General features: G+C 46.9%; 1 protein-coding gene across 1 annotated transcript in view; it reads right to left on the bottom strand.

Annotated features, from left to right (window-relative positions):
- B4GALNT3 (beta-1,4-N-acetyl-galactosaminyltransferase 3) overlaps positions 1-5,512 on the bottom strand; it is a 111,556-nt gene extending 106,044 nt beyond the window's left edge. Inside the window, exon 1 of the mRNA XM_065406950.1 lies at positions 5,371-5,512. Coding sequence (XP_065263022.1) covers positions 5,371-5,512 — 142 coding nt within the window. The remainder of the gene's footprint in view (positions 1-5,370) is intronic.
- Positions 5,513-23,618: the final 18,106 nt, after the last annotated feature.

Genomic DNA, 23,618 nt, shown 5'->3' with positions numbered 1-23,618 from the left:
TCTGGGCTGGAAAGAGTTAATTCCCAGGACCACCAGCAGGAGGCACCGTGCCAGTGAGTCATCACCCACCACATCTTCATTCACAGAAAGTCTCCCCACTGCACTAGAAAATAGCCCAAACCAATCACCTCAGTCCAAACATCTGATCCAGACTGCGTGTTCTGAATTGAAACTCTGTGACTCAAGCTCATCTCTCAGGGCATGTCTACATTACGCGCTGGATTGACGGGCAGCATTCGATCCCGTGGGGTTAGATTTATCGTGTCTAGTCTAGACGTGATAAATCGACCGCCGATCGCTCTCCTGTCGACTCCGGTACTCCACCAGGGTGAGAGGCGCAGGCGGAGTCAACAGGGGAGCGTCAGCCTTTGACTTACCGCAGTGAAGACACTGTGGTAAGTCGATCTAAGTATGTTATTCATGTAGCTGAAGTTGCGTAACTTAGACTGATTTCCCCCCCCCCCCCCCCCCGCAGTGTAGACCAGGCCCTAGTCTCCAACCCTTCTCTCTAAGTTTACACTCAAATGGACATTTGGAACCTGATCCTCAGCAGGTGTAAACCAATGTAGATCCACTGAAGTAAATGGACACTGATTTACACCAGCTGAGGATTGACCTTTGCAGTGTATATTTTTAGGACCTAATTCTCATCTCACTAAGACTCATTTACACTTGTTTAAGTCCATTGAGTTTGGCGGAGTTACTTATGTGAGAGGAGGATCAGGCCTTAGTTTCTATACTTCTACTTGTAGGGTCCATACCATTGTGAGGCCATTTGACAACTTCTCCCCTCACCCTACAAAAATGTTGTGGGGAAACAAAGCTTGGAAGGAACTGGGATGACTTCAGCCTCGCTCTGCAAAATGGATTCTGATGGTTGGAGCAGCAGTGCAGCACTACGGCATGCTCATAACTTGAGCTCTGCTCTGTGAGTAGTGGAAATGGGGGATGGGAGTGTTTCTGGTGACTCCAGATTGGCCTGGGAGGTGAGCTCACTTCTTTGGAAAGTATTCCATGGTCATAAAGGAAGTATCAGCTGGGCTTCAACACACAGGCTATTCCATAAGCACCATCTAGAGACAGTTGAGAGAACTCAGTCACAAACCTAGGAATGGAAATGCTGATCTATAGTAGGCGCCCTTCCAACCCTAACAGTTCTAGGATTCTCTGCCACTGAAAGAGAGAGTCTAAGCTCTCTTGCCTGGAAAATTACTGAAAATGAATTGCCCGTGGGTTTTAAAACAAACAAACACGGAGGCTGTTGCATCAGAAAAGTTGCTAATATAAATGCTGACTGGTATCCTGTTGTGCCTTGCAGCAGGTCTTTCCACCTGGGAGACTGGGAAGGAAGGGGAATCCAAAAACAAAAGAGAAGACTGAATAGCTCTGAAAACCTCCCTTCTCCTTCAGCTCTCAGGGGTCTCAGAAAAGACCACCACAATGAAGTCAAAACCAAAGCTGCCTCTGCCCCAACAGGTGGAATGTTTACTGAGCTGTACTAGCCCAAGGGAAACAAACACTATTTGTTTTTCATTCCTACCTTTGATTTCTTTTCAAACAAAACAGGTTTTTGTAGGTAATGAGGTAGTAGGGAGAGTCACAGATGAACTTTTATTACTGTTGGCAGTTAGCATGGTCCTCCCCACCATGCCAGGAAAATAGGACTCTAGATTACTAAGGTGTTGAGGGAGACTGAGCTCTCCGAGCACTCCTTGTATATGCACATTTGCTCTGCCCCGCTGCACTGCAGCCTAGTGCCATCTATCTGTGTATTCATTCTAGCGTTTTAAAAGTAGTATCTGATCACCGGTCCACATAAAACCAAGAGCAAGGTCCCTAGCAGGCTTCATGGAGTCTACAGCGGGTCTCCCTTTTTAGGGACAAAACGCTGTTTGAAGTAACCTGTTTTGTGTTTTTTAGAGATGTTATTAGATTTCCTTATTTGGGGGGAGGCTGGTAGGGGTGACAGTGTTGTGAGTGCCTTTCTTAATATGAAAAGGCTTTCACCCAGCACAAGGACTTTTCCCATGTGCTAGTGCAATTCATACCTCCAGGAGCAGAGGAGGAAACAGAACACAAATCACAATAAGGTTTACTTGCTCATTGTCCTTGTCTCTTTACTTTCTTGCTCTTGCCGCTTGTGCCTTCCCACCAACTCCTCACTGCTAGTATGAAAGCTTTTTCTTTGGTGGCTCATGACATCTGAAACAACCTCTGCCTTATGACTCTCTTTTGAAATACCTCAAAATATCCCATTTTGAACTCTTTGTCCAGGTCTCATCATTCCACCATTCCTCTGTCATTTAGGAGTTTGCATTCAAGGGATACAGTTTTAGACACTTGATGGATAGATTGTATAGAAGATACTATACAAAGTAAAATTGTATTGCACTCTATTTCCATTTTCTGCAGCAAACCCCAATGAATGCCCCTAGTTGTAAAAGCTGTCCATAGCTGAAGGTCAGTTTAAATCAACAGGATTGATTACGGAGCTATCATAGCTAGGAGGATTAAACCTCTATCATTGTTAAAAGCAGCAGTTCAACAAAAAAAATATTATTTTACCCAAGAGAACAGAGTTGACATACAACAGGTGGGCCCAGTGTAAAGCCCAGCTCCTGCAATGAACTCTGTGAAGGTGGACACCTGTGCCGTCATGGAGCTCATTGTTGGCTCAGGTTTTGATTTTCAGAATTTAGGCCCCGATCCCCTTGTCTCTTAAAACTAAGAATCAAACGATTTAAGACATGTGTGGGAAATGGGATGCTTAAAAGCATTAATAGTTAAATGGGCCAAAGTGAGGTTTGAAGAGAGACAGCTCAGATTTGGCCCAAAATGTAGATTTGTGTAAAACCCAAACAAACAGGCCATCAAAATGTTCCTATAATTAAAAAAAAATCCACTCATGGAAATAGTTGTTTTCAAATAAACACCTTCAATAACAGCTGTTACGTTGTGCAGTCTATATGGTTTTATAAAAACTTGATAATAAGTCAATATAATGTAACTGGGATAGTTTTAGAGAAAATACGGTAATAAGTGAATGTAACGTAACTGGAATATGCTTCATGCAAAAGGTCTCTTGTAAGGTATCATTACAAAGCTTATAATCTACTGAGTATGATCATCTGATTTGTATAAATGTACCACTCTTGTATCTAAAACTAGAAATATAAAATGTAACTCTGAGGGCCTATTGTAATTATGTAAAGTGTGGGCCATTAATGATGGTTTGGAATCTTGATGACTCCCATTAACCAGGACCATTGTCTGCAGATGGCTGTTTACCTGTGAGTCTCCCTGTATATGTGTGTGCTGGCAAGTGAGTAATGAAGTCTTGCAGTGACATGTGATCATGTCACCTGAACTGGAATCCATCTTTAACCTGGTGCTTTTCCAGTGAGGGGGGGTGGAAACCCAGAGGGACAAAGGGTTCCCGCCTTATGCAAAAGATATATAAAGGGGTGGAACAGAAGAGAGAGAGGGAGGAGCCATCATGGAGAATCCCCTAGCTAACACCTAAGCTGGAACAAGAGCTGTACCAGGGGAAAGAATTGTGCCCAGGCCTGGAAGGTGTCCAGTCTGAGAAAAACTTACTGAAGCATCTCTGAGGGTTAGATTATCTGTATTTAGTTTGATTAGACATAGATTTGCGCATTTTATTTTATTTTGCTTGGTGACTTACTTTGTTCTGTCTGTTACTACTTTGAACCACTTAAATCCTACTGTCTGTATTTAATAAAATCACTTTTTATTTAGTAATTTACTCAGAGTATGTATTAATACCTGGGGGAGCAAACAACTGTGCATATCTCTCTATCAGTGTTATAGAGGGCGAACAATTTATGAGTTTGCCCTGCATAAGCTTTATGCAGGGTAAAACGGATTTATCTGGGTTTAGACCCCATTGGGAGTTGGGCATCTGAGTGCTAAAGACAAGCACACTCCTGTGAGCTGTTTTCAGGTAAACTTGCAGCTTTGGGACAAGTGATTCAGACCCTGGGCCTGTGTTGGAGCCGGACAGGAGTGGCTGGCTCAGCAAGACAGGGTGCTGGAATCCTGAGCTGGCAGGGAAAACAGAAGCAGGGGTAGTCTTTGCACATTGGGTGGCAGCTCCCAAGGGGGTTTCTGTGATCAAACCCGTCACAACAGCATTTCCCAAACTGTTGAAAGCTCAGTCCTCTTCAGACAAATGAAACCAATTGTACCTGCTTACAACCCAGCTGGGTTGTTAAGGGCCTCCCCAAAACGAGCAATGACTCAGATGTAAATCTTCAAAATATACTTCATCTCCATTTTAACAGGCTTTGATGAACAGTGACATAGATAACATGACTGACAAGCACCCACCAAAATGAAGGAACAGGACAACTCACACCACAGAGTTATTGTTCCAGGCTCTTTGCAAACTCAGGTAAACATCGCTGCATGGGTTACACTTTGAAAGTTTTGTTTGCATCAGAACAGCTAGAGGCTTACAGTTTTTAAAAATGAAGCTAAGACTCTGGAGAGCATTGCAAAGCTTGTCTGCAACCAAGGCTAATCCTTTACGCATATGCCCCACTGTGGGAAACACCATTGGATTAGGACCCAATGCTTTTGCAGACTGGAGAACCTGAAAATAAAATTGACTAAAAACAAATGGGAAACCGACTTCTTTGATTTTCGTGGCCAAATGGGGAAGAAATGCAAATAGGAAAGAAATAACGATCAGAAAACAGTGACTGTAAAAGGGATCTTTACCATCTTCCAGTGTTCTAATCTGTGTTACCAATACAGTGAAGGGGATGTGTTTGTTTAGAAGACATGATTAGTCTGATAGTGTCCCGCGTTTATGATAAGTGGGAGGGTCCTCGCTCTGTTTGCAGGTGTTCTCCAGAGGGCAGCAATACCGGGCGGAGGGAAGGAAGGCCCAGGTGGCAGGAAACACATAGGATTCCCCATCCACGTCAAAAAGCAGACGAAAATGCTGCGCCCCGTCACCTTTCCCTCTCCCTCCACACACAGCACGCGTTTGCCCCACCTCCCCGCCCCAGCCTCCGGCGGGCAGAGTCCGAGCTAGGCAGGGAAGAGCGATTCCTCCTTTCTGTGGGCAGCGATACCACTCGCCGGCGCTGGGAGGTAGCAGCCCGCCCGTGCCCCCGTCCCGATGAGCGCAGGGCTCTGCCCCGCAGCTGGCGGCCGCGGCGCCGGGACCGCAGCTCCGCCCTCGTCCCTTTCCGCTGGACGAAGCTGTGCAGCGAGCTGCGGTGGGGCCACATGGCAGAGAGGGAGGAGGGGCAGGATCAGGGCTCCCCTCCTGGGCCGGGAAGGCTCCGCATCCCGGCAAGTCCCGCGGTCCCAGCCCTGCCCGCCCCCGGGGAGACTCACTGTGGTTCAGGGGGTGCCCGCTGGTCTCCGCCGACGCCACCAGCTCCAGGTAGGCGGCCCAGAGCCCCACGATCAGCACCCCGAGTGCCAGCAGCAGCCAGAACCGCCTCCGCAGCACCTTCCCCAGCGGTCGGCTCCTCATCCCGCTGCTCAGGTCGCCCAGTGCCAGCCTCCCGAGGGGCTCCGGGACATGCTGTGCCCCGGGGGGGATCCCCGCCTCAGCCTTCACCTGCTCGCCCCACAATCTCTAGGCTCGGGCTCCCCTCGGGCTTCCCCCTCCCGGCTCTGCTCGCCCCCTGGCTCTTTCCTGCCCCTTTCCCTCTCAGGCGCTGGTGCCCGACTCCCACCCTGTCCCTCTCTGCAAGCGCGGCCGCTGAGCCCGGCTTCCCAGTCTCCTTGCGCTCTGCAGCCCCAGGCACACCCCTCTCCAGGGGCGGGATCTCGAAGGGACTCCAGCCTCCTTCTCTTGTTACAGCGGCTCTTCTCCCCTGTCTCTCTCGCGCCGCGCTTGGCCCTGCTGGTGGTTCAGGCGGGGGAGCCCTGGGCTGGGCGTCAGCTGCCCCGCGCGAGCCACATTCGCCCTCCTCCTGCCAGCCACCCCCGGCGGGCTTTCCCTGGGGCCTGGCAACCTGGGTGGGGAGGGAGAGGATCCCGCTATGTGTCCTGCGCTGCAGGGGGGAAGGACAAGGGGCCTGTCCCAGTCACCGGAGAAGGCTATAAAAGCCTGGGGGATCCTCTCCCCAAGAAGGTTTTGGCTAATCCTTGCCCTTAGTGCAATCTGGTGCTTTCTCCGAGAGGGGGGAGGGAGAAGAGGATGTTCTTGGGGACAGCTAAGCCACAGAGGGGAATGTGCTCCCACAAGGCATCCTCTATTCCCCCTCCCATTTGCCCCCTCAGATCAGCAATGGAGGTTCCTTAGTGCATGCAGGGGGGCATCTCCCACTCTTTGGAGTCCTATGTGGCCTGATTTTTCAGAGGTCCTAACCACCCACACAGCTCCTGTTATTGAATTCAGGGAGCTACAGGTGCCCAGCACCTATGCAATTTTGCAAATCCGGCCAGTGCAGACTGCTCTTTACCCAGTGTTGTTGATTGGCTGCAGTGGCACATTTAAGCCTCAGTTTTGCCTAGGGTGACCAGACAGCAAATATGAAAAATTGGGACGGGGGTGGGGGGTAATAGGAGCCTATATAAGAAAAAGCCCCCAAAATCAGTATTGTCCCTATAAAATCGGGACATCTGGTCACCCTAGTTTTGCCTACCCAATTTCAAATGTGACTTTTGGCCACTGTGTTCAAAAGGAAGAGTCTAGCTAAGATCCCAGGTCCTGGCAGTTTATTTCATGGCTGGAGTCCCCAGCACCAGCCACTTACCCATAAGGTGCTGTGGACAGTCTCATCTGGTCAGTGAAGCTCACTCAGGTGTGAGGATCTCTGAGAGAGCAGCTTTTGTTGACTATGGGGAACTTGTGACAGTCTGTACCCAGGGAACACCCTGCACCCCCATGTTCATCCTTATAATATGATTGTGTGGTATCCAATGCAAAGTTTGTCATGTTGGGTGTCCTCGGAAGGCTCATGATGCACTGAGCATTGTTGTTATAGTAATGTTATAGGTTGTAATTTCTTGTATATAGTTATGAGGCTGAAAAATGTATCCTCATGGCTTAAAACAAGCCCAGGCAAAACTCTCCAGGAGCAGAGGCCCAGGCAAAACTCTCCAAGAGCAGAGGGGCAGTTCACATCTCATCAGGGCATGAATGGGACAGACCCAGCCCAGCCTCACAGGAACAAAGGACGCTGATTGGCCTAGGCAGCAACAAAGGATCTGTTGGACTCTCGAGTGAGTCACCCCCCTTCCCTTGGTTGGATTGTGACTACAATGAGGTAATGCTCACCGGACTTTGAAGTGCGGAGGGGGGGGGGGGGGACAAAACATGATAAAAGGGAGAGAGATTTGCCATGCTTGCTCTCTCTTCCACCTCTATGTATAGACACCACCACCAAGTGACTGATGTGCTGATCAAAGGGGAGAGCCTGGCTGAAGGGCAACAAGACAGCCTGTGGTGAGAAGCATCTAAGTTTGTAAGGGCATTTGTCAAGGCTGCTTCCCCACTTTGAACTTTAGGGTACAAATGTGGGGGCCTGCATGAAAACTTCTAAGCTTAACTACCAGCTTAGATCTGGTCCGCTGCCACCATCCCAAAGCTAATTCCCTTCCCTGGGTAGCCTTGAGAGACATTCACCAATTCCCTGGTGAATACAGATCCAAACCCCTTGGATCTTAAAGCAAGGAGAAATTAACCATCCCCCCTCCTTCCTTCCACCAAATCCTGGTGAATACAGTTCCAACCCCCCTGGGATCTTAAAACAAGGAGAAATTAACCACCCCCCCTCCTTCCTTTCACCAACTCCTGGTGAATACAGATCCAACCCCCTTGGATCTAAAAACAAGGAAAAATTAATCAGGTTCTTAAAAAGAAGGCTTTTAATTAAAGAAAAAGGTAAAAATCATCTCTGTAAAATCAGTATGGAAAATAACTTTACAGGGTAATCAAACTTAAAGAGCTCAGAGGACCCCCCCTCTAGTCTTAGGTTCAAAGTACAGCAAACAAAGATAAACACTCTAGTAAAAGGTACATTTACAAGTTGAGAAAACAAAGATAAAAACTAACACGCCTTGCCTGGCTGTTTACTTACAAGTTTGAAATATGAGAGACTTGTTTAGAAAGATGTGGAGAACCTGGATTGATGTCTGGTCCCTCTCAGTCCCAAGAGCAAACAACCACCAAAACAAAGAGCACAAAAAAAAGCCTTTCCCCCCCAAGATTTGAAAGTATCTTGTCCCCTTATTGGTCCTTTGGGTCAGGTGTCAGCCAGGTTACCCGAGCTTCTTAACCCTTTACAGTTAAAAGGATTTTGGAGTCTCTGGCCAGGAGGGATTTTATAGTACTGTACACAGGAGAGCTGTTACCCTTCCCTTTATAGTTATGACAGCATTGAAAGTGTTAAGATCAGCTTAGAATGCATTTTGCTTTTATTTCATTTGACCAAATCTGACTTGTTGTGCTTTGACTTATAATCACTTAAAATCTATCTTTTGTAGTTAATAAATCTGTTTGTTTATTCTGCCTGAAGCAGTGTGTTTGGTCTGAAGAGTGTCAGAGACTCCCCTTGGGATAACGAGCCTGGTGCATATCAATTTCTTTGTTAAATTGATGAACTCATATAAGCTTGCAACGTCCAGCGGGAATAACTGGACACTGCAAGATGGAGGTTCCTAGGGTTGTGTTTGGGACCGGAGATATTGGCTAGTGTCATTCGGTTGCACAATCCAAGCAGCGGCTGGCCAAAAGTGCTCACTAACGTAGCTGGGAGCAGCTTACATTCTAGAGGCTGTGCGTGAACAGCCCGGGAGTTGGGGTTCTCACAGCACAGCAGGGTAAGGCTGGCTCCCAGAATCAAGGATTGGAGTGACCTAGCAGATCATCGGTCCAAATAACACCACATCATCACAAACCCTTTGTAATTATTTTTAGAACCAGTAGAAAAATGTTTGTAAATTTCCCTGGTGTAGACATGGGCTGAGTGTGAAGAATCAAGCTGGCCACACAACAGTCATATTAGCTGAATCCATTTTTATAGTGGTTTCAGTGTAACGTGGGTTTAAGATGCTCCTCAGGAGGGACGAGGCTATTGGCATGTAACCATGTTTCAAAAGCTGTTATCTAAAATGGACTGCACCTCATTTTACCTGGCCCATGCCAATCAGAGAAGTGTCCTTTGTATTGCATTCACACCTCCAGACCCCAGCCAGGGATTGGAGCCCTCTTTGTTCTAGGCACAGTACATACATAATGAACCTTGTTAGATTGAAACTCATTTTAAAAATGGGTTCAGCTAACATGGACATTGGAGGGCACAGGAGGCCTCTAACTTCTTTATGTGGTGTTCTGCCTGAGTGGGAGGACAGGAGAGATGAAACTTGCTTTATGTTTAGCTACAAGCAAAGTGCTGGGGCCCTTCAGGGAGCATGATGGGGCATGCAAATTAAATGGCTAAAATCACATTGAAAAAAAGAAATGTCCTTTTAAAAAATCATTGTAGTGCCCCAAAGTCATTCCTTTACAGCAGCTTAGTGAAACAAGAGGTGGCTTCACACCCTAGTGTTGCTTGCTGCTACGGCAGAAAGAATAAGAGGGGGGAAGGATTATCTGCTCAGATTATTTTGAGATTGATTTGCCCTAAGTTATGATTGCATTTAAGTAATAAAATGATGCTGGAGGCCCTCTGTCTATTATTAGTTATTTAGCACAGATGATGTACTTGGTGCAGGACAGTACACAAAAATAAAGACAGCTGCTGCCCCCAAAGAGCTTGGAATTTAAAAGGCAGACATAGAAGACAGGATGCACTGGAAAATCGAGACGGGGCTGGGGGGAAGGAAGATTAATTATATTTAATTATAAACCCACTTCTTATGAACAACAGGTCTGTGAGTGCCTCATTACGTTGTAAAAGGAGTTTCTCTCTCTCTCCTTATCCAGAGGGCTTTTATTGTGGGAAATTTACAACAAGCAGAGAGATTTATATTTTGTTCTGGAGGTGGAGAGAATTGAGGTGGTTCTGATCTCATTTGGAAGGGAATTCTGCGGGCTGACAAAATAGCTTTGTCTCCTGTGCCTCCAAATCTCACCCTTGTGGATGGCTCTTCCAATCTTCCTATGGAATGTGGCTGTCATGGGAAGTCACTGCTGCAAATGCAGAGTGGCTGCTCATGCATGTGGGGTCAATTCAATGGAGGTCTGTCATAGGTTTCACCCCGACTCTGGACTTTAGAGTACAGATATGGGGACCTGCATGTGAACCTCTAAACTGAATTACCAACTTAGATCTGGTTTTGCTGCCACCACTCCCAAGTTCTAACTTCTTTCCCTGGGTAGCATTGAGAGACTTTTTCACCAATTTCCTGGTGAACACCGATCCAAACCCTTGGATCTTAACACAAGGAGAATTTAACCATCCCCCCTTCTTTCCCCCACCAATTCCTGGTGAGCCCAGATCCAACCACCTTGGATCTTAAAACAAGGAAAAAAATCAATCCGGTCCTTAAAAAGAAGGCTTTTAATTAAAGAAAAGAAAGGTAAAAGAAAACCCTCTGGGAGAGATTAGCATACCAGCTACTCTCACAGACAACAGATTTAAAACACAGAGGATGTTCCCCTGGGCAAAAACTTAGTTACACAAAAAATACCCAATTTGATTATTCCCTAATGCCCAAGACAAGTTACAAAGAAGATAAACATAAACCTATTTATTTCCTTTACTAATACTCACTACTTGATAAGAGGCTGAATTCTGGAGCTTTCCCACTCCGGTCAAATCTTAAACCGAAACTAAACAAAGGGAACTTCCCTCCTTCCTTTTGAACCACCTTGTCCCCCCATTGGTTCCTCTGGTCAGGTGTCAGGTGAACGTCTTAACCCTTTACAGGTTAAAAGAGGCATTAACCCTTAACTATCTGTTTATGACAAGGTCTTTGAACAAAAGGACTGACTCTTTAAACAATAACAACAAGGAGTCTGGTGGCACCTTAAAGACTAACAGATTTATTTGGGCATAAGCTTTCGTGAGTAAAAACCTCACTTCTTCGGATGCATAGAGTGAAAGTTACAGATGCAGGCATTATATACTGACACAGGGAGAGCAGGGAGTTACTTCGCAAGTGGAGAACCAGTGTTGACAGGGCCAATTCAATCAGGGTGGATGTAGTCCACTCCCAATAATAGATGAGGAGGTGTCAATTCCAGGAGAGGAAAAGCTGCTTCTGTAATGAGCCAGCCACTCCCAGTCCCTATTCAAGCCCAGATTAATGGTGTTGAATTTGCAAATGAATTTTAGTTCTGCTGTTTCTCTTTGAAGTCTGTTTCTCAAGAAACTCCCAGCTACAGTACGGGAACAAATCTACATGGACACACCCCCAGAACCCCGACCAGGGGTATTCTACCTGCTACCCAAGATCCATAAACCCGGAAACCCTGGACACCCCATCATCTCAGGCATTGGCACTCTTACAGCAGGATTATCTGGCTATTTGGACTCTCTCCTCAGACCCTACGCTACCAGCACTCCCAGCTATCTTCGAGACACCACCGACTTCCTGAGGAAACTACAATGCATTGATTTTCTTCCTGAAAACACCATCCTGGCCACCATGGATGTAGAAGCACTTTATACCAATATTCCACATGAGGATGGACTACAAGCTGTCAGGAACAGTATCCCTGATGAGGCCACAGCAAGCCTGGTGGCTGAGCTTTGTGACTTTGTCCTCACCCACAACCACTTCAGATTTGGGGACAACTTATACCTTCAAGTCAGTGGCACTGCTATGGGTACCCGCTTGGCCCCACAGTATGCCAACATTTTTATGGCTGACTTAGAACAACGCTTCCTCAACTCTCGTCCCCTAGTGCCCCTCCTCTACTTGCGCTACATTGATGACATCTTCATCATATGGACCCATGGAAAGGAGGCCCTTGAAGAATTCCACCTGGACTTCAACAATTTCCACCCCACCATCAACCTCAGCCTGGACCAGTCCACACAAGAGATCCACTTCCTGGACACTACAGTGCAAATAAGTGATGGTCACATAAACACCACCCTATACCGGAAACCTACTGACCGCTATACGTACCTACATGCCTCCAGCTTCCATCCAAGACACATCACACGATCCATTGTCTACAGCCAAGCCCTAAGATACAACCGAATTTGCTCCAACCCCTCAGACAGAGACAAACACCTACAAGATCTTTATCAAGCATTCGTAAAACTACAATACCCACCTGGGGAAGTGAGGAAACAGATTGACAGAGCAAGACGGGTACCCAGAAATCACCTACTACAGGACAGGCCCAACAAGGACAATAACAGAACACCACTGGCCATCACATACAGCCCCCAGCTAAAACCTCTCCAGCGCATTATCCACGATCTACAACCTATCCTGGAAAATGATCCCTCACTCTCACAGACCTTGGGAGGCAGGCCAGTCCTCGCTCACAGACAACCCCCCAACCTGAAGCAAATACTCACCAGCAACTACACACCACACCACAGAAACACCAACCCAGGAACCTATCCCTGTAGCAAACCTCGTTGCCTACTCTGTCCCCATATCTACTCTGGCAACAGCATCAGAGGACCCAACCACATCAGCCACACCATCAAGGGCTCATTCACCTGCACATCCACTAATGTTATATATGCCATCATGTGCCAGCAATGCCCCTCTGCCATGTACATTGGCCAAACCGGACAGTCCCTCCGCAAAAGAATAAATGGACACAAATCGGACATCAGGAATGGTAACATACATAAGCCAGTAAGTGAACACTTCAATCTCCCTGGTCATTCTATTACAGATTTAAAAGTCACTATCATTGAACAAAAAAACTTCAGAAACAGACTTCAAAGAGAAACAGCAGAACTAAAATTCATTTGCAAATTCAACACCATTAATCTGGGCTTGAACAGGGACTGGGAGTGGCTGGCTCATTACAGAAGCAGCTTTTCCTCTCCTGGAATTGACACCTCCTCATCTATTATTGGGAGTGGACTACATCCACCCTGATTGAATTGGCCCTGTCAACACTGGTTCTCCACTTACGAAGTAACTCCCTGCTCTCCCTGTGTCAGTATATAATGCCTGCATCTGTAACTTTCACTCTATGCATCCGAAGAAGTGAGGTTTTTACTCACGAAAGCTTATGCCCAAATAAATCTGTTAGTCTTTAAGGTGCCACCAGACTCCTTGTTGTTTTTGTAGATACAGACTAACACGGCTACCCCCTGATTCTTTAAACAATATCACCCATGATTTACTGGGGAGCTAATGTAGTGAGCGAAGTACAGGGTGATGTGCTCTAGGTGGCCTGTGTTACTAAGCCAGCAGGCTGCTGCATTCTCAACTACCTGAAAATGCTTCACCCTGAAAAGCTTCATTCCTAGGTACAATAGCTATATTGGAAGTCACAAATGTGAAGTCACAACGATCAAAGTCTGAATCTGCCACTGTGGGGTGCAGCCTCCTAGTCAGCTGTTGGTGGAATTTTAGCAGACCTTGCTGTCTGGATATCCAGTAGCCATGAGTAGCCCTAAGAAAACTTGAGCCTGTGAGCCATCTTGATGATCTGAAAGGTGGACACCGGGGATGATATAGTGGTGATGGTGAGTTCTTCGTAGTATTTCCCTCTCTCCATTAGCATTAACTCCATCTTGTTTGGGTTTATCTTCAGCCAGGTGCTCCTCTTTCAGGCACTGATCTCTCTCGGGAGAGGCCCTTCTCCATCAGCACCAACAGTAATAATTCTGTGTGGTGGTATGAATCCCATGTGGGAAAGAAGCCTTTTATGAGCAGTGGATAGGTGAAGTTGAAATAGGCTCTTTGCTAGGTTCTCTATTAGCTTGTTCAGAAAGGGGAGGTTAGACACTGGGGCTGGTGTTGGCATAGTTGATTTCCTTGAGCAATGGTTTCTTCAATACTAGTCAAAAATACTGTATGTTTTAGCGGGGTGGGAGGCATAGTTCCCTCTTCAAAGGAAGTGTCAATAATCTGTCAGTTGAACCAGCTAGAATTTTTTGGTTAATTTCTTGATCATAAATGCAGCCTTTGAATTGAGGGCCTACTCTGTAGCTATACTATACAGGCATTGTGACGGGTTGGATCACAGAAACCCCCTTGGGACTGCCAACTGATGTGCTGAGACTACTTCTAACCCGTTTTCCCTGCCAGCTTGGTACTCCAGAACCTTGCCTGTTTGAGCCAGACACGCTAGCCTGCTACAAACCCAGACCCAGGTCTAAACAACATCCTGCAAAAGCTGCAGGTTTAACTGAAAACAGCTTAAGAAGTGTTCCTGTCTCCATCACCCAGATGTCCAGTTCCCAATGGGGTCCAAACCCCAAATAAATCCGTTTTACCCTGTATAAAGCTTATACAGGGTAAACTCATAAATTGTTCGCCCTCTATAACACTGATAGAGAGATATGCGCAGCTGTTTGCCCCCCCAGGTATTAATACATACTCTGGGTTAATTAATATGTAAAAAATGATTTTATTAAATACAAAAAGTAGGATTTAAGTGGTTCCAAATAGTAACAGACAGACCAAAGTGAATTACCAAGCAAAATAAAATAAAACACTCAAGTCTAAACCTAATACAGTAAGAAAACTGATTACAGATAAAATCTCACCCTCAGATGTTTCAATAAGTTTCTAGCACAGACTGGATGCCTTCCTAGTCTGGGCACAATCCTTTCCCCTGGTACAGCCCTTGTTCCAGCTCAGGTGGTAGCTAGGGGATTTCTCATTATTGCAGCCCCCTTTGTTCTGTTCCACCCCCTTATATAGCTTTGGCACAAGGTGGGAATCTTTTGTCTTTCCTTCTAAATGGAAAAGCACCAGGTTTAAGATGGATTTTAGTACTAGGTGACATGCTCACATGTCCTGTGAGACCCCAAGCCTTCATTCCTCCCAGCCTGACTTACAGGAAGGCCTGCAAGCAAACAGAGCCATACACAGTCAATTGTCGTGGTTGATGGGAGCCATCAAGATTCCAAACCACCATTAATGGCCCACACTTTGCATAATTACAATAGGTCCTCAGAATTATATTTCATATTTCTAGTTTCAGATACAAGAATGATACCTACATGAAAAATAGGATGACCACACTCAGTAGATTATAGGCTTTGTAATGATACCTTACAAGAGACCTTTTGCATGAAGCATATTCCAGTTACATTATATTCACACTCATTAGCATATTTTCATAAAATCATATAGAGTGCAACGTCACAGGGATCTTTGCTTCCCTTTCATCATGGTTTTGCTTCTAGTTACCAAATCACTGTTTCTACAAATGGCTTTTAGCTCTGTGCCAAGACCCCTCCTCTGTGGAACTGCAAAAGTTTCAATTCTCTGCCTTTTTTCCTTTCTGTCTACCGCTCCCATTTCCGTCATATTTTCACTAATTACCAGCTATATACTGATGATACCCAACTATACATAACTTTCAGCAGCTCTACTGACTCTTTTTTGCCCCTCCATTCTGTATGATGGTCTCAATCACATTATGTCTCAACCACATAAACTTGGGGCTTCATCTCAGCTTCCTTAATCAAAATGCCTCAAAGGCAGAAGTGTTTCTCTTAGGCAAAAGCAGCATCTTAAAACACAACTCCTTACCTCCCTTCTTGACTCAGACTTCCTATTTGTTTCCACCATCTATACCACACTTCACCTGCTCCTTGTACAACTCCTGTATCTGTAATATCTGTTCATTGCCACCTATTGCCTCCTAGGCTTGTGTATACTTGAAAGTTACATCAGCATAACTACATCTGTCAGGGGTGTGAAAAAACACACCTCGTTCTGACATAGCTGTGCCGACATTACCCCCAGTGTAGATGCAGCTGTGTTGACAAAAGAATGCTTCTGTCGATGTAGCTGATGTTGTTCGGGGTGTCATAACTATAAAGGGAAGGGTAACAGCCCTCCTGTGTACAATACTATAAAATCCCTCCTGGCCAGAGACTCCAAAATCCTTTTACCTGTAAAGGGTTAAGAAGCTCAGGTAACCTGGCTGACACCTGACCCAAAGGACCAATAAGGGGACAAGATACTTTCAAATCTTGGTGGGGGGGGAAGGCTTTTGTTTGTGCTCTTTGTTTTGGGGGTTGTTCGCTCTTGGGACTAAGAGGGACCAGACATCAATCCATGCTCTCCAAATCTTCTGAAAAAGTCTCTCATATGTCAAACTTGTAAGTAACAGCCAGGCAAGGCGTGTTAGGTTTATCTTTGTTTTCTCAACTTGTAAATGTACCTTTTGCTAGAGGGTTTACCTCTGTTTGCTGTAACTTTGAACCTAAGACTAGAGGGGATTCCTCTGGGCTCTTTGAATTTGATTACCCTGTAAAGTTATTTTCCATCCTGATTTTACAGAGATGATTTTTTCCTTTCTTTCTTTAATTAAAAGCCTTCTTTTTAAGAACCTGACTGATTTTTCCTTGTTTTCAGATCCAAGGGGATTTGATCTGGACTCACCAGGAATTGGTGGGGGGAAAGGGAAGTGGGGGAATGATTAATTCCTCCTTGTTTTAAGATCCAAGGGGTTTTGGATCAGTGTTCACCAGGGAATTGGTGGAGGAGTCTCTCAAGGCTACCCAGGGAAGGGAGTTAGCACTTGGGAGTGGTGGCAGTAAAACCAGATCTAAGCTGGTAGTTAAGCTTAGAAGTTTTCATGCAGGTCCCCACATCTGTACCCTAAAGTTCAGAGTGGGGAAGGAACCTTGACAGGGGAGGTGGTGTTCCTTCACTGACAGAAAAAACCCTTTTGTCAGAATAGACTATGTCTATGCTATGGGGCTACGCTGGCATAGCTATGTTGGTATAGTCTAGACATACTCCTTCACACCATTGCGTCAGCACTCCCCACTCCCTGCCCCATTTGCTGAAAGCTTCATTCATGCTTTTATCTCATCAGGCCTTGACTATGGAACTCCCCAAGTCCCAGCTGTCCAGACTCCAGAATTAGTGTTGCCAGGTGTCCGGTTTTCGACCAGAATGCCTGGTCGAAAAGGGACCCCGATGGCTCCGGTCAGCACCGCTGACCGGGCTGTTAAAAGTCCGGTCGGCAGTGCTAAGGCAGGCTAGTACCTACCTGTCCTGTCCTCTGCTGCGCCCTGGAAGTGGCCAGCAGGTCCAGCTCCTAGGCGGGGGGCTGAGGCTCCGTGCGCTGTCCCCGCCCCAAGCACTGGCTCCACACTCCCATTGTCTGGGAACCACAGTCAATGGGATCTGGGGGGGCAGTGCCTGCGGGTGAGAGCAGTGCGTGGAGCTTCCTAGCACCCCCGCCTTGGAGCCGGACATGCTGGCTGCTTCTGGGGCACAGCACGGAGCCAGGACAAGCAGGGAAACTGCCTTAGCCCCACTGCGCCACTGACCGGGAGCCGCCAGAGATAAGCCCACACCGCAAGCCCCTGCCGCAGCCCTAAGCCCTCCCCCAAACCTGGAGCCCCCTCCTGCACTCAAAACCCCTCATCCTCGGGCCCACCCCAGAGCACACACCCCTAGCCAGAGCTAGGGCAGGGGGTTGCACTCCAACCCCCTGCACCCAACCCCCTGCCTCAACCCGCAGACCCCTCCCACACTTCAAGTCCCTCGGCCCCACCCCCAAGCCTGGAGCCCCCACCTGCACCCCTCATCCCCAGCTCCACCCCAGAGCCCACACCCCCAACCAGAGCCCCAGGGCCGGCTCCAGGCACCAGCCGACCAAGCACGTGCTTGGGGCGGCACCTTGGAAGGGGCGGCCAATCTTGGGGTGCCAGGGGGCGCTTGGGTTTTTTTGTTTTTTTGGTTTTTTTTGGTTTGGTGGGGCGGCGCTCGAGGTTTTTTGTTTGTTTGTTTTTGTTTCATCGGCGCGCGGCACTGGGGGGGGACGGCGGTTTGGGCGGCCCAGTGCAGCGCTCGGGGTTTGGGAGGCACGGCGCAGCGCTCGGGGGGGCGGGGGTTTGGGTGGCATGGCGCGGCGCTCGGGGGGGCGGGGCGGGGGTTTGGGCAAGCGCGGCGCTCGGGGGGCGGGGGTTTCGGTGTCATACTGCTGGGGGGGCAGGGGTTTGGGCAGTGCGGCGCTTGGAGGGGCGGGGGTTTCGGCGGCACGGCGCTCTGGGGGGGGTGTTACGGCGGGGCGGTGCGGCACTCTTTTTTTTTTTTTGCCTGGGGCAGCAAAAAAGTTAGCGCTGGCCCTGCAGAGCCCTCACCCCCTCTCACATCTCACCCCCTGACCCAGCCAGTGAAAGTGAAGGAGGGAGGGGGAATGTAGTGAGCGGGGGGGTGGAGCCACAGGGAAGGGGCAGGGCTAGGGTGTCAGGTTTTGTGCGATTAGAACGGGGGTTCTCAAACTTCATTGCACTGCAACCCCCTTCTGACAACAAAAATTACTACATGAGACCAGGAGGGGGGAATGAAGCCTTAGCCTACCCAAGCCCCCAATTAGGGCGGTGGGGGGCCAAAGCCAAAGGACTTCAGACCTGGGCGGGGGGGCCTGTAACATGAGCCCTGCCATCCAGGGATGAAGCCAAAGCCTGAGCCCCACAGGTTTCAGCTTTGGCCCTGGGCAGTGGGGCTCAGGCTTTGGCTTCGGCTCCGGGCAATGGGGCTCAGGCTTTGGCCCCAGGTGGTAGGGCGTGGACTTTGGCTTCGGCCCCAGGCCCCAGCAAACCTAATGCCAGCCCTGGCGACCCCATGATAGGGTGATCAGATGTCCCGATTTTATAGGGATAGTACCGATTTTTGGGTCTTTTTCTTATATAGGCTCCTATTACTCCCCACCCCCTGTCCCGATTTTTCACATTTGCTGTCTGGTCACCCTACCCCATGAAAACAGGGTCGTAACCCACTTTGGGTTCCCGACCCACAGTTTGAGAACCGCTGGATTAGAAAGTTGGCAACCCTATCCAGAATGTGTGGCATGGAGCTCCGTACCCTTTTTAGATGTACTGACAATAGTTTTAATATCAGCTCCTTCTCCAAACATCTCCACTGGCTCATTCATTTCAAGATCCAGGTGAAAACTACCATCCTTGACTGCAAGGCACTTTATGCTCTTTTTCTATTCAGGACCTCAAAATTGCCTCTCTTTGCATATCTAGAGCCTATCTTCTCTTCATCTCTTCCCACAGTTTGCATTTTCAGTTCCTGCATCTCTCCACCTCATGGATTCTCCAGCTGAGATTTTTCAAAGGAGTCTAGGGGCTTTATAAACACTTTTCATTAATTGTAATGGAAGGCATATGTCTGAATCCCTTGAAAATCTCAACTTCCCTCTCTTTTTTTTTTTTTTTTTTGAAATCTCATATTAAAATATATTTAGTTCCTTGCATACATTGACTCCTTTCTCTCTTTCTTATTTGCCTTATAACTAAATGCTTTACATTTTAAATTACAAAATGTGTTGCACATGCAATAGGTTTTCTGTAACTTATATACTATCCAGTTTAATTCTGTAAAGCATGTTGCAGTCATGGGCGGCAGGTATCATAGGCAAGGGGAGGCTTTGCCTCCGCAAACAGCCTAGTGTGGCCCCGCCCCCAGGCCAGAGTGCCTCCTGCAGCGACTCGGGGCCACCATGTTGTCCCACAAACTTACACAGGATCGTTTTAGGGGTCAAGACAAAGATGCCACATTTATTATTAATCTGTAACTATTAGCAAATACCTTAATGCTTATACACACACACACACACCAAAATGTTCTGCAGCTGCTGGATAGTTGCCGGTCCTGGTTGTAGTTTGAGTTCGCAGCTTGGGATCGGAGCTCGTGGCAGCTAACTGGCCAGGAAAGCTGAGCACGAGGAGGAGCCGGGTCTCTGTCGGGTGCGCACCGATGCTCCTTGATGTTGATAGCAAAACGTTACCCAAAGTCTCTCATCTCACCCTTCCTTTTTTATAGGCTTTTAGTTTGGATTCAAAGTCTCTAGGTCTTGCTGTGTCACGCCGCCTCTGGGTTTGGTGCTTGATCACCCGTCAATTGCAGGTGTGACTGTCAGCCTGGGACCTGGCTTTGATCTTCCTTCTGTTGTTTTTTTTCTTTTTAGGGTGGATGCTTCTTGCTTGAGTTAGGGCTGTTGTCTAGTTCTTCAGCCGTTGGAATTTGAACTTTATCTCATCAGGTCGGGCTGGTGCTGGAGGTTGATTCTATCACCCATACATACCTCATTCACACATCACAACTAGACTAATAAAATTACAGTATGGCTTGCAAAAATGGAGGCTGCAGCACAAGCCTTTTACAAAATGGAGTTAGCATTTTAAAATGGGTTTTGAATTACAATATTGCACAGAAGTTACAATGTTACAATGTAGGCAAAATGGCAAGTGTAATGAAAGTTACAATGTAGGCAAAATGGCAAGTGTAATGAAATGGTGAACAGAAGTTACAATGGTACAGTGAATAACTAAAAACAATTTCATTCACATTGGTTCTACAACCAGGGCAGCTGGTGCTGGGCTGCCTGAGCACCGCGACTGGGGGCGCGGCGACCGCACTGCCCGGCCGCCCGGAGCTGCAGGTGCGGTGGCCACACTGCCCAGGGGTAGTGGGTGCTGAGGCTGCGGCACACCAGGGCTGGGGCCTCGCCCCCCCCGCCCCCAGCCGTCTGGCGCTGGGGCCACAGTGGGGGTGCTTTGGGCTCCTGCGGGGGAGGGGGAGGCAGAAGGGAAAGGAGGGCCAGGGCTTCGGGCACAAGGGGAGGGCCCGGGGGTTAGCCTTCCGAGGAGGCTGGTCACCAGCCACCCATGGTTGCAGTAGTTTTTATGAAAGATGCTACACAAAATAAAACTCTGTAGTATTGTCTCTGTGAAAATGCTGAACAGATTGCAACTTGCACATCTACAACTTAAAAATGATGATGTACTGGACAGCATGTCAGAACCTTGGTACTGTGTGTTATAACCACAGCCTAAGCTAGATGTTTACAGTAGAAGCAACAGCATCAGATCTCTAAATCAATATAGCGGAGTTCAGAGAGTCCTGGATAAGTATGGTTGGTGAAATCCAAGCTTGTTCTTTAAATCACACTCATTTCAATCAATGCAGCCCTTGTTGTCTGTGTAGTGAGACACCCACTTGCATTGGTATTGAAGCTCTGTTGTGTAACACAGCACCCACTTGGATTTCCTTAGTAAAACAATAAACTATTATTATTAACTTGTAATGTGTTCCCCACACCCAAAGCAACAGAGTTTACAAGACATGGTGTTTACTCAGTTTAAGTGGACATCCAATCCCTGTCTAGAGGCCCTGAGTATGCAGCCTGACTGCTAGTATGGGGGGTTCAAAGCATGCAGTTGTACAACTTAACTGAAGGGGCAACTGTTCAGACACTTCAGCAAAGAGGTCCTTTCTTCAGATAGTTCACTAGTCACTGGAGGGATTAATAAAAAGCAACAACAACAAAAAAACATTTAAAATAATCTGCCTAATACTCCTTTGCCCTCTCACTTGCTCAGCATTTAGTCTCTTGTGATGGCACAGTTTCACTAGTTCTTCATTCATCAAGGAGCCTTCCAGAGCAGAGAAGGCCTGCACTAATGGGAAACACAAATAGGGAAAAATCACCTTTCCTTTTTTGGCTCAGGCCTTACACTAAAAAAGGGGCACAAGTGAAAGCCTCACTTGTTTTTATTTTGCAGGTCACTATCATCTCCAACCCCATGTCCCTGCCACCCTTGCTGTAAACTAAATATGCGGTGCAGAATCCCAGCTCGCAGGACATCTTAAAGCTGTGTACCGTGGCAACTTGCCCCACATGCTTGGGAATGGCTGTTTAGGCTGTGCCATTTTCCAAGGGGAAAACAGGGGTAGAATTACAATTCAGAATGACTTATGAATATTAGTACAAAATAGTGTCAAACTGTTCAAAGCCATCTTTCATACAATTTTTCATTAAAAAAAAAAAGGGCCCTTTGTCAATTAAAAATAAATCAACTGACAAATTTCAACTCAGGCCTTGGCTACACTTGGCAATTCACAGCGCTGCCGCGGCAGCGCTGTGAAGCGCGAGTGTAGTCGCGCCACCAGCGCTGCGAGAGCTCTCTCGCAGTACTGCAAGTACTCCACCTCTTGGTCCCAGTCAACTAAACGCTTTAAAAGTTAAAACTGAGCTCAGTCTCATATCCTGTTGAAGTGCCTGCTTGCGTTATCATAGAGTTGTTTAGGATTACTGGGTTGGTACATTCCAGCTCCTGAATGCTGGACTGCATGCACAAGGTCCCTCTACACTAGCAACATTTGTAAGTGCTTTTCCAAAGCAGTGTTACTAACGGTGTAAGCAGTTGTGTAGACTGGACACAAGTGTTTTTACCTCCGAGTTGTGTAAACTTGCTCTGAGCAGGTTAGCTGAGGTAATGGCTCTATATTATGTTGTTGATAGAGGTGCAACTGCATGATTGCTGAAAAAATCTTACACTTATAGAAAATTCAGAGTTTAAGGCCAGATGAGACCATTAGATCATCTAGTCTGACCTCCTGTGTATCACAGGCCATTACATTCCACCTACTTACCCCTGTATGGAGACCAATAACTTGTTTGCCTAAAGCATATCTTCCAGAAAGGCATCCAATCTTGATATGAAGATATCAAGAGCGAGAGAGAATCCCCCCATTTCCCTTGATAGTTTGTTTCAATGGTTAATCACCCTCACTGATAAAGATTTGCATCTTATTTAAATTGGTCTGGTTTCAGTTTCCAGGCACTGGTTTCTGTTATGCCTCTCTCTGCTAAAGAGCCCATCAGTATTTGGTATTGTCTCCCTATTAAGGTACTTACACACTGTCATCAAGTCACTTCTCAATCTTCTTTTGAGAAGCTAAACAGATGAAGATCTTTAGGTCTGGCTACAAGGCATTTTCTTGACTATAGGCATAAAAATTAGTAATTCTCCAATGTTTTAACATCCCTTTTAAAATATGGATACCAAAATTGTATTCAGTATTCTGGTATCGGTCTCACCAATGCTGTATACTTCTCTACTCCTATTCACTACTCCCTTGAGTATACATTCAAGGATCACATTAGCTCTTTTTGCCACAGGACTGCACTGGGAGCTCATGTTGAGTTGCTTGTGCTTGTCTATTATGACCCCTAAATCCTTTTCAAAGTCCCTGCTCTCCAGGATACAATCCCCCTATTCTGTAGGTATGGCCTGCATTCCTTGTTCCTAGACGTATGTTAATACAGCCAAATGCAAAGTTATACATTTTACTCGAATGGGTCTATATGACGACCTTCTCCTTATTATGTACTACTCCACCAGTCTTTGTGGCATCTGCAAATTTTACCAGCAGTGATTTTATATTTGCTTTCAGACCATTGATTAATATGTTGAATAGCATTGGGCCTAGTACCTTTCCCCATGGAACCCCACCAGAAACACCCCCATTTGATAATGATTCCCCATTAGCTACTACTTTTTGAGATCTGTCAGTGGCACAGTGATCGGTTATTTAGTCACCTTTGGGCCCCGGCATTGGTTTGTTTTGGAAACGGACATTGGAAGCAATGCTTTTAAATATACATCACATGGATTTATCAGACATAAGAAAAACAAAAGTAACACTTTGTGCCTTCTGACCTTGGAGGTGACCTATGACAAGTTTCCAAAATAAAGAAAGGGATTTAC

This window comes from Emys orbicularis, chromosome 1 (assembly GCF_028017835.1).
Source record: "Emys orbicularis isolate rEmyOrb1 chromosome 1, rEmyOrb1.hap1, whole genome shotgun sequence".
Classification (NCBI taxonomy): domain Eukaryota; kingdom Metazoa; phylum Chordata; order Testudines; family Emydidae; genus Emys; species Emys orbicularis.
This window is presented reverse-complemented; position numbering and strand designations above follow the sequence as displayed.